The following is a 12,200-nucleotide window of genomic DNA, read 5'->3' as shown; positions in this document are numbered from 1 at the left end:
TGGTGCCAGGACAGGCAGGGAGCCTGCCTTAGCCCTGCTGGGTCGCTGACCGGGAGCTGCCTGAGATAAGCCTGCACCCCAACTCCGAGCCCCAACACTGAGCCCCCCAAACCCCTCATCCCCAGGCTCACCCCAGAGCCTGCACCCCCAGCTGGAGCCTCCCCCACCCCAGCCCAGAGCCTCCTCCCACACCCTGAACCCCTCATCCCCAGTCCCAACTCGGAGCCAGCATGCCCCATTTAGAACCCTCACCCCCTCCCACTTCCTAACCCCAGCTCAGTGAAAGTGAGGGAGGGTGGGGGACAGCGAGCCACCGAGGGAGGAGGAATGTAGTGAACGGGGCCAGGGTATTCAGTTTTGTGTGGTTAGAAAGTTGGCAACCCTACCTACTTCCCTTACTCTTCTCGGGGAGCTGGAGTACCAGAATCGATGAGATAGCGCTCAGCCATTGATGTAGCAGGTCTTCGCCAGACCTACTAAATCGACGCTGCTGCATTGATCGCAACAGCGTTGATCTACCAGTAAACGGTCATCGCCTTAGGCATGATGGGGCCTCATAACCATCTTTGAGCCATGGTGTAAGGTGGTGTAGCCCTTGTGCCTGGAGTACACTTACCCTCCTTGCAGAGGTGGAGGCAATAAGGAAAGCTGTATTTAGAAATAAGATGGTCTAAAGAAGCTGATCTAGGAAGCTCAAAATGGGGGGGGGGGGGGGGGAAGAGGAGGAATTAGTACAACATTTAAATCCCAAGAGGAAGGACACTCCTTGGTTGGGGGAAAAGCATTAGTCAAGCCTTTAGAAATTTGGAGACTAGGGTGGAGGGAAAATTGGTCTGCCTCTGACATGGTGCTAATAGCGGAAATGGCTGCCAGGTGAACCTTAAGAAACGCACCCAACAGACCAGACCTTGGGTTGCAAGATGCAGTAAGTAGCCCAGATCTGCAAAACCCCCAGCTTGGAATGGAGGCATAACCTTGTCATTGGTCCAGATGCAAAATCTTTTCATTTTTGTTTGTAGTATTTGAGAGAGGAGCTCTTCCTAGACATGAGCATGATGGATTGCAATCTAAGAACAGGTGTGGTCCACGGTAGTTAACCAGGCTGTCATCCATGCTGTGAGATGTAGCATCTCGGGATTCGGGTGCAGTATTCTACACTGAGACAAGCAGTCTGGAGACAGAGACGAGCAGGTTAGGGTGGTTACCTAGAGAGGTCCAGGAATTTGTGTACCAGCGTTGGCATGGTCACAGGTTAGGAAATAAATCAAAGCAGACAGTCACTGTGATTCTAATGACACTGGGATCAAAGGTGCAGGGGAGAGACAGGTCCCACTCCAGAAGAAATCTATCAGAAAGAGGTATTGCCTTTTTCTGCTCTGGTGCAGCAGGGTTGGCGCTTGGTATTTTGCCTTGATGTGAAATGGTATAGTTTTTGGGTGGCCCCATTTGATTAAATTTTCTGACCACTGATGTTTTTAGAGACCATTCATATAGAGTCTGCATCTTGCTGCTCAACAAGGCTGCTTGCACATTTTCTTCCCCAACAGATATATGCCTACCAGATGGATCTGGTGCTTTGTACACCACGTCTAGTTTCTTTGCTCTATTTAATGATGAAGAACCTGGCTGTAGTGTTGTTCATTATTAACCAATATCAATTTCCCTAAGGACCCTGACATTGGCCTGAAAACAATGATGTGGCACTTGGATTCTAGACTTCCATCAGGGATGAGGTGGAGGGGTCAGTGGCGAACGTGGATGTGAGAGCAAAAGGGATGGACTGTATACCCTACAAGATATTTTTCCTGGCCCCAAGCTGTTGTAGGACTTCAGGAGTGATCACAAGTTTCCTCTAAAAACGAGGAGTCCTGTGGCACCTTAGAGACTAACACATTTATTTGGGCATAAGCTTTCGTGGGATATAACCCACTTCATCAGACGCAATCAGATGAAGTGGGTTATATCCCACAAAAGCTTATGCCCAAATAAATGTGTTAGTCTCTAAGGTGCCACAAGGACTCCTTGTTGTTTTTACTGATACAGACTAACACGGCTACCCCTCTGAAGTTTCCTCTGTAAACTGCATGGTTAGACTGTGGTGTTCCGTGACCCAGTACTGTAGGGATCTCATATGAAAGTGAGCTTGAGCTGTCGCGTATGCTGAAGAGGCCACAGGGCTCATAAGGCTCAAATGAACCGTGTCAGCTGGTTTGGCTGGGCACTGAGTGTGATCAGGGCTTGCTAGATCTTGAGGAACCTGACCTCAGAGGAAACCTCTGGGGTGGATTTAATCCAGGAATGCCCCAATAAGATGGATGGGTTGGACTGTGAATTTCTCATGGATAATTTGGGGTACCAGAGAAGAGAACAGGTTGCACGTGTATTCAAAATGCCAGTTCTTGCTGTGGTTTTGTGTTTACTAGTTAATCGTCCAGGTGCTGGTATACATAAACGCCCCTTCATCTGAGATGGGCGGCCACCACTGCTAGACACGAATAACCAGGGGTTTATGGACAGGCCGAAAGAGAAAATTTTGAACTGGATAGCTGATTCCCATGTAGAACACCTCAGGGATTTGATGTGGCTCTTCCTGATGAAACGTGAAAGTATCTAGAATCACGTACCATGTCTCCTTTAAATCAAGGGTTATGTACCAGTCTCCAAGGGATAGGGATGAGATATGCTCTCTCTCAAGATGGGTATCCTGAATTTGAAGGTGTATGTGTACTTGTTCAGGTTCCTTTGTACTAGGATGGATCTAAAATTACCTGCCTTGTTAGACATCAGGCAATAAGAATAGTATCATTCCCTCGATATTCCAGTGGGATTTTATTCTCCCTTTGCAAGGAGGGATACCAGTTCATATAAGAAGACTCCCTCATGAGACTGGTCCCAAAAGAGGAAGGAAGGAGACGATGGTGAGGGGACCAGGTGCAGAACTGGACAGACTGCCAAGATTGCAGATTGGTATCCAGTACCCAATGACCAAAAGTAAGGGAGTAGCAATCACTACAGGAGGAGGAGACAAGTTCCAAAGAGAGGAGATAGGGTAGAGATCTGAAGAGGTGCTGTTAGAGTGGTATTTGTCTCTTGAAAGTAACCTCAAATCCACTGTTTTGAGGCAGATGCTACAAGGAGAAATCCTGGCACTGTGTTACTGGAATTTCTCAGTATTTGGTTTGTCAGGTGGCTGGTATCGTCTTTGGTGCTACACATCTTGAAGATAAGCTGGGATCTGTCTCTGGTCACAGAAATCATGGCATGAGAACCTCCTTTGGAAGAAACTATTACATTGGAAGACACCTAGTGAATGAGCTATGGCTCTAGTTGTCTTGATCTTTCCTAGGATCTAATCTATGTGTCACTAAATAGGCAGTTTTTCTTGAAGGGCAGATCCTTGATTTTACTTAGACTATGGCATTAGCCCTGAATATCTAAGCTAGGACTCTCTCTCTCCCTCCCTCCAAGATCTCCATTTTCCTGGCACTTGTATCTGTAGCATAATATGCTGCCATCCAAGAATGCAGAGCCAACATCCAGCCCTCACTTGACCAGGATTCTGGCTGCTTCTTTTTGTTCTTTGGGGAGAAAGTCCAAAATGGAGTTCATTGTATCCATATGATGTAGCTGTACCCCACCATTATGGGTTGGTAATTCACGACTCTGAGGCCCAGAGATTCCCAACAAATTGGACCTTCATCCAAAAAGGATCCTTTTGTACTCATGTGGGCTGAATGAGAAGCTCTAGCTCCTCAACATCTTTCCTGAGCAGCAGACACTACCAGGGAGTTGGCAAGGAAGTGCTGCTGCAGAAACTGGTGACCTTTGGAGGGGATGGGGTACATCCTATCTACTTTCTTTACAACAGGTGGAAGAGGGGACAGATGAGAGCCATATCCTTGACTGTGTTCAACAGACCACTATTGGGAAATTAGGCAGTTATCTCCTTGTAAAATGTCAAATAAGGAATGTTTCTCGTGTTGTGATCCCTGTCGATAACTGAAGCATACAAGCCATCATCCCTAAAAGTTTCAGGAACTGTTTGTACTTGTCAGTGGGGACATGACTGTTCCAATCTGATTGTCTAGGGAAGTGGCATCTGTAGTATTCCCAATAGAGGACTTATCTGGTTCCTGTGGATCATCGCCACCCCAATCAACTGGTCCATCTTATGATCTTGAGCATCAGGGAGTGGTAGTGGGATAGATGCCAAAGACCTGGTGTTGATAGCATTACCAGTGATAGCATAAGTGCTGGTGATGGACATTGTTGCTGGAATCAATGGAAACTCTTCTGGAGTTGTATACTGTAGTGGCCTGGAAAGTGGAAATATTGCTTCATTCAACAAGGTCTTCACTGAATCCTGCATAGGGGGGCCACATTATTAACTGAAGCAAGCCTTGTATAAAGTCTTTTCAGGACCCCTATGCCTGAGGGGAAGTGAATGGTCCCGAGTCCCAGTGCTGAGGTTGCCAAAAGGAACTCTGATTCAAAGGTGCTCCATGCCAACCCCCGAGTGGAATAAACCCAGCCATGGGGCTAGCTGAAGATTTTGGGCTAGATGGGGAATAATGCATGGGGGAGGGATAGCTCAGTGGTTTGAACATTGGCCTGCTAAACCCAGGGTTGTGAGTTCAATCCTTGAGGGGGCCACTTAGGGATCTGGGGCAAAATCAGTACTTGGTCCTGCTAGTGAAGGCAGGGGGCTGGACTCGATGACCTTTCAAGGTCCCTTCCAGTTCTAGGAGATAGGATATCTCCATTAATAATAATAAAAAAAAAAAAGCTAGGATTCTAACTGGTGGCCCAGAGCTCCGACTGGCAAGTATTGATATCATTCAAGGAATCCTCAGTGGCAATAGTTCTCAGGGTACAGGCACGAATGTACCTGGTGCTGGAACATGGCCTTGCTGTTCTGGCTGATGCTGGAGGTTGTTCTTTTGCACACACTCTTTCACTGGGGACCAGGACAGAAGGTGCCATTTGTTCTATGTCCACCCTCCTCGATGATGTGCTCTTTCCTTTTGCACTGGTGGCACTCCTTTTCCAATGCACAGATGGTCTATACCAGAGCCTGGAGCAGAAATCTGTCTGAGCAGGAGGAGGGGTTCTGTGTAGTTGGTGCCGCTAGCAGCATAACCAGCTTAGATTACTGAATGCTTGATATGCAGGAGGAAGCCTCCTGTGTTGGTGCCAGCTTAGGCTTGATGGCTTTGGCTGCAGCCACTGAGGCTGGAGGGATCCTGTGTCAAGCCCTTTATGGTGGGTGGTTCTGGAGCTGAGGAAATAGTGTTCTTGGGTGCCACAGGTAAGGACCTCGGCATTGAATCTGGTTCTGTCTGGTCTAAGTGCCAGAACAGGGCCCTATGTTGAATTTGGCTGAAGGCTTTAGGCAGCCAGGTGGGCCTGCAGTCTGAGATCTACCCCTGTGGGTTCCAGAAGTGAAAGTGCCACTTATCGCACACTAAGATGTGTCACCCAGACACAGATGGCAATGTACATGCATATCAGATTGTGGTCTGGCAAGAGGCATACCTTTTGAAACCCCATTTTGGGATCAGGGCCAGGCACATTCGCCCTTGCTTGGGAGAGCCTTAGGTAAAAGCTCAGGAGGCATACTTAAAATTATTTTGAGCTTTTTAATTAGACTAACTATCCTTATTAGCTATTTACCAAAGTTGTCTTAGTCAACTTGGACACCAGAGAGGGCCCCTCTCACTACTGGTGGTTATGGAGAAGGAGCAGAGGCAGCTAGAGGGTGCACTCTGTTTGATAGAGACTAGAACGGCTGATGTCAGTGCTGCCAGAAGGCACTTGCATGGTAACCCCCAGACATTGTTTTGAACAAGGTGCTGCATACTTGCCACCAAAAGGTAACTCCCACAAGTGGAAATATATAAAGGCCCATAAAGAGGAACCATAATGTTTGCAAAATTATGACTGGTGGAACTGCTAAAATAGTGAACCAGCTAACCTATCCAGTAATGCTGCCACCCAGTCTCTTCTCTTCACAAGAAGACATCCTGGCATTATTCTACCCACCACTGCCAGAAAAATGAGTTACTGCAACAAGATCATACCCTGGACAACTGCATTTTTTAATAACCTTCTCAACTCAAAGAAGGCTGGTGGGATTTTGTTGACACTTAAAGAAAAGCCAGCTATAGACATCACCACTCGTAGGAGATCTTTCTCCCCAAACGTGTTGCAAACGTGTTTTAGGTCCTATAAGAACATACATCTCTCTAGAGGTTTCACATACATAGGTCTCCTTACCATTCTGAATAAAATAAGTGCTGTTTAACTGTTGCAGAAATGTGTACCTACCTGCTTTCCATCCACTTCAATATCTGCTACATAATTTTCAAACACTGTGGGAACATAAACTTCAGGGAACTGGTCTTTGCTAAATACAATCAGCAGACAGGTCTTTCCACAGGCACCATCACCCACTATAACCAGCTTTTTCCGAATGGCTGCCATAGCTAGAAAAAAAAAAAATTGGGCTTGACAAATATAACAGATAATCATCTATTATATAATACAAATGCTAGAAACTGAGTAATTGATTATCTCTATGTCCCCAATCAGCAAGAACTTTGAAAACTGGTACACTTGTTCCTTAAGACTGCTGTGTATGTCATCAGTTTTGACCAATTCACCATCCTCTTAAAACCTCACAACCCTAAGGACACTTGCCCCACCATGCAGCATAGGACCATGTGGACTTGGAGGAGGGAGAACCAGAACCAGATGTGAAGTGGGGAATCAGGTATCTAGGCCAGATAAATAAATCGGATCATTGTTACAACACAAGTGGATACATTTCTAACCTAGAAAGTGGCTGGAAAACTAAGGAAAATGTTTGGAAGCCTACTGCATCCAGAGGAACAGGACAATTCTCCTGGGACATCTAGTACCCAAGAACACATGTGATTGTCTGTTTCCCATAGTAAATCACAGGGTAAAAGGGGAGGGGAGACCAATAGTCTGACGCAGTAGTGCTTACTAGTTCTTTGTGTGTCTTGTAAACTCAAGACAGGAACCTACCAAGACAGGGGAAGCAAAAGAGCACAAGTAGTATCCTCTGGCTCCTTTCTGAATCTTTTGCTTTCTCAGAGAAAGTTCCTCTTTGGTAATGCCAATCAATGTCTACACAAATATTCTGTTAAACTGATGGCCAGAGCTGTACACCGGCCATGCTGAGCCAATAGAATATGCATTTTAACTATAAAGGTACCAGAGGCTTTCCACTCCTTCCTGACATCCAGGGCTACCCACATAGACTGAGTACTTTACTGATATGCAGGAAGAGAACTGATGGAATTATCTCAGTGCATTGGACAGATTCCTAAAGCAGTAAGCTCCATGAATATGCAACATAGGCTCTTGAAAGCAATCGTCTCCCCCTACAGCCAGTTCCAAGGACACTCACCCCTGTAGTAGCAAGAGAGCCTGAGATATTTAAGCCCTTGTATTAGAGGCCTGGTATGAGGTAGGCCCTGCTTACAGAATCTGGCAAGAACAGGGCTGATATTGCAAACACTCACATTCCTAAGAAGTGCTAGGCACAAAACACACACATTCCCAAAGGGTGGTCCCAGAACACCCCATACCAAGAATGGTACAAACACATTCCCTAAAGGTAAGAGGAACACATTGACCCCTTTTAAAAGATAAGTCAGGATGACCGTACGTAATAGAGATGTTTTGATCGAACCAACATGTACAAGGTAATGGGTGATAACTAGCCACATCAGGAGACAGTAACTATGTCAGAGGCAGTACTAACTTGTTTGTATCAGGGTATAAAGATGTATCTCAGAGAGAGTATCTTTGTCCAGCCAAAGGGGAATAAAAAGTCCCACCATTCACTGAGCTGCGTCCATTGTCATGGGCATACCTGTCTTACTAGCCAGGTGCTATTACCGTGCTTCGTTGACAATAAACCTGGCTGGGCGCCTTTGCACCTTAACGGATCTTGTGGTTATTGGGCGGCTCACTCGAGGTCTGCTGTGCTGGCTGTTTGCACAGAGCTGGAACAGCCACAGGGAAAACACACACACGCAGCCAAACATCTAACACTGGTGACCCTGACTATTGATCTGGTAAGTAAGCAAGCTGTCCTCTGTAGGAATCGCAATCTAACATGACAGAAAGCCACAATAAAGCACATTTTTAATCCATTTTTAGTAAAAGTTTTAAATAAAAGGTAATAACTAGTTTATTTTTGGCACAGAAGACCTTGAGTGAACTGCCAAATGATCACAAGATTCGTTAAGGTGTGAAGGCACCTGGCCAGGTGTATAGGTTTACTGCCAAAGATTTAAAGAAATTCAAGCCACTGAATTAGTAGAAGTCACTGGCTAACCGCTTGGAACCAGAGCTTTTTGAAGTATGACAAACAGTAGCCTCTTCTGCAGGTGCAGAGAAGATGTTCCTTTATTCCAGTTTATTCAATTAGTTCAGTTCAATGACTAGCTTGTTCACAGGTGAGATACCAATTGGGAGTTGAAAAAGCAGGAAAGCTTATTTTCTTTTTCTAATCTATGCATAAAAATGAGGTGGGAGAGGAGGTGATCTATGAATTTGAAAAACCTGAAAGACAGATGACCAGAAACAGTAAGTACAATTCACACTACATTAACAACTACATTTAATACTTCCTTAGTTTTAACTGCAAAATATGTTTTAATAAATGTACATAAATAAAACTACCTTAAATGTGCTAGATACTTTATTAACTAAGGACAACAAATCCTGAAGCACAGCATCCAGAACGATGTCACCTAGGGCTTGCACTTGAGGGGTTTAACAGCAACTGGGATAGAACATTCTGTGAAAAATATTCTACACATGTAGAATTAAAAGACTGGTTTTTCTGGGGCTTTATATGGAACCTATGCATTTCTTAGAAAAGATTCTCTACAGCAATGGAGCATAACAGGTGCTTACTATTTTTTTTCCATTTTTATAATGAATCACTCTCCTTTTCCCCTCTGCAATTACATAGGGTTCTTTTAAAATAAGCTAGCTTGGCAGCTTCAGCTACTGGAGAGGAAACCCACACCAGGCTCACCCTGCACAGCATGAATCAGATGATTCGTTTCCATGGAAGGGATTCAATGATGACATTTCCTTAACTCAGCCCAAGGTCTTTAGAAGTTACCACACGAGCTTTAAGACACAGTTTACTCCCTAAAGTCACAGTAGGATACAACAAAGTGGCTCCTGTTAGCTGAAAGTTAGCACACCAATATCTCTGCTCAGCCAGAGGGTATTTCTTGTGGTGCACAGAGGCATTCCCAAGACCATGTCTACTCAAAACATGCTTGTAAAAAGAAGCTAAGTGAATATGCTAGGAGAATGGAAAAAACTGACATTTCCTATCCTAAATGTATGTCTCACAAAAGTGTGCATTTCCTTTTCCCCGCCATCCCCCTAATTCAGTTTCCCGATGAGCCATGTTTTAGGCCTGTCGTTAACATGCAAGTTTCAAGATTTTGCAAAGATTGTGGACAATTTCTGAACCCTCTGTGGACACTTTTGGATTGGATTTGTTAGCTATACCTGTAATATAGTTGAGGCATTAGAGCTGATCCTGGAGAGTCAGTTGTGGGAATAGACTTCCACTATGGCGTGGATAGCACTAATGGATTTAAATTCCTAATGGCAGTCAACCCAGCCCATGATGTGGCTTCACGATGCTTTGGGGATGGAGGTCTAACAGTGAGTGGGAAGAGACCCAAGTCCCCGAGCTGCGTCAGTCCCCATTAACAGCACTGGAGAACACATGCAAAATGGGGACAGAGAGCCTCCCCAGCCAGGCAACAGGATAAAACTGTGTTGTTTGCTAACAAATGACAGAAAGGTAGTGCTGCACTTAATGGTGCCCCAGAGAACAGGGATCTCTCACCCACCTACGGCCAGGCGATGGGATATGAGTACACCTGGTCTTTGCTCTTTGTGTAGACAACGGACAGGCCTTAGGACGGACCTGTTTGTATATTAAAATTGGAAGCCACTCAGCTGTAAAAATCTTTTTTCAGCCCTTACTGGCATTGGTCCAGCTCCTGTTGCTTCCATACTGCCAATGTCAGCTTCTCTAGCAATGATGGCATTATTGCAGCACCCATATAAGGATCCTTGGCACTGGACACATCCTCTGACCATTTTGTGACAGATATGATGAACAAAGGCATATTTTTGAGACTACTGCATCCATTATAGAAGTTATCTGCATTTTTGTGAGCCAAACCTTGGAAGCCTGAAAACTTTAAAGATTATTGTACTGAGACATACCAGTCATCATGGGCCCATAAAATATCCATAGACCTTTCAATCAATAAATGATATCGGCATGTGTGTGTTCCTGGCTCACTGGCTGGGTTTCCTGCAGAATCTGGAATCACAAGGGGGTGATTCACACAAAATACCAATACCGGCTATACAGACACCCACCATCTGAAACTTGACCCCCCTGCTGCTCCTCCATCAAAGGGGTATTAACTTGTTTTACCTGCTTCAGGAAGCCTGGGAAACAAAGGCTCCACAACTGTATAAAGTGTCACCATGAGCTGACTGCAGCACCTCAGGTTTGATTAAAAAACCCAACATGAACCTGTAAACTAAGGTGGGGGGGGGGCAAACCCTGCTCGAAGAGTCTGAAGGGCTCAAGGTAAGCTCAGTATGTGTTTAGACCTTGGATTTTTTTAAAATAGGACAAAAAACATCAGAGAATCTAAAATAAATGTACCCCAGAGTTACAAACACCTCAGGAAGGGAGGTTGCTCGTAACTCTGAAATACTTGTAACTCTGAACAAACCATTATGGTTGTTCATTCAAAAGTTAACAACATTGACTTAATACAGCTTTGAAACTACTATGCAGAAGAAAAATGCCTTTATTTTTTGTTTAGTAGTTTACATTTAACACCGTACTATACTTGCTTCTCTCTGCTGCTGCCTGATTCCGTACTTCTGATTCCAAACGGGGTGTGTGGTTGACTAGTCAGTACGTAACTCTGGTGTTCTACTGTACTCTGCTTTGTGAAGATGCCCAGTTCATTGGTAAACAACTGTTCCTGGAGAAAGAGTGAAACTGCATGTGTTGAGCTAGGCCAGAACTGCTGGGAATTGCAGGGGGACTGCAGCTTAAATCCTTGGTCTGGTGGAAAAGGATCTGTGTCCCTGGTGAGTGACAGGTGACAGCCAGAGACTTGAGACCAAACAGGGGTCTCTCTCTTGAGCAGACCATGGAGTGGGTCATAGAGTCATAGGGTTAGAAGGGACTGCAAATGTCATCTAGTCTAATCCCCTGCCAAGATGCAGGATTTGTCATGTCTAAAGATCAGAGATGCAGTTACCCCAAAACTGTGACATTTAACTGTAGGTGGAACACATAGTACTACTTAGACTTAAGGTTGCCCAACATTTCCAATTATAAGACCATGATTTTAGTTGCTTATAACTTTGCCATATTTTAACCTTCTAGGCTGAAGTTTTTCCACACCAACTGTCTGCCTCAGATTGATTTTTGGGGAAAATTTCAGCAAAATGTTTCAGCTGTTTCTGAAATCATCGGGGAAGAAAAAAAAACCACCCAAAAATTCTGACAACCATTTTGTTGAGAAGTTTTGGAACAGGGACTTGGTATTTTGCTTGTGGGGGACTGCCAGTGTGCCTTTTGCTGTGCCCATGAAAAAAAAATTTTTTTTGGCTAAATTATAAACCTTTGAAAAAATCTGAGATCCCACCTACTTGGAGACTTTTGTTAGAGTTTGGCAGCTAAATTCTCCTAAGATTTCATGGAGCATGCTCCAGCCCAGGCATGCAGGGGCCCAGCAGGACTTTCCCTGTAATTGCTCTTCCCAGCTCCTGCACCCTGCTGGACATCAGAACGGAGAGCAAGGAGACTGCTTTTTCTGTACTCTCAAAGCTCTCTCTACAGGCTCCCAAGCAGCATGGAGCAGGAAGTGGCCTCACTCAGATATAGAGAGGACAAGTGTGGGGGAGGAGGGGAAGTGACAGGTGGGGGGAAAGACTGAATGAGGAGCCCAGGGGTGGGAGACTGGAACTAGAAGCGTAGGGGAAGAGTTGAGAGGAAAACTGGAAAACGCTGGAGGGAAGGGAGGGGGAAAATGAAGGATCTGTGACCACTAGAGCACACTTCCTTCCAGAACCTAGAATGGAGATTCGTG

At 45.1% G+C, this 12,200-nt stretch overlaps 1 protein-coding gene across 1 annotated transcript in view; it reads right to left on the bottom strand.

Annotated features, from left to right (window-relative positions):
* Positions 1-12,200, bottom strand: part of RHOA (ras homolog family member A) — a 78,380-nt gene that overhangs the window by 19,409 nt on the left and 46,771 nt on the right. Inside the window, exon 2 of the mRNA XM_024211363.3 lies at positions 6,328-6,485. Within this exon, the coding sequence (XP_024067131.1) occupies positions 6,328-6,483 (156 nt within the window). The 5' untranslated portion in view covers positions 6,484-6,485. The remainder of the gene's footprint in view (positions 1-6,327; positions 6,486-12,200) is intronic.

Source organism: Terrapene carolina, unplaced genomic scaffold, assembly GCF_002925995.2.
Source record: "Terrapene carolina triunguis isolate 2854851 unplaced genomic scaffold, T_m_triunguis-2.0 Scaffold310, whole genome shotgun sequence".
NCBI classification, from domain to species: Eukaryota; Metazoa; Chordata; order Testudines; family Emydidae; genus Terrapene; species Terrapene triunguis.
This window is presented reverse-complemented; position numbering and strand designations above follow the sequence as displayed.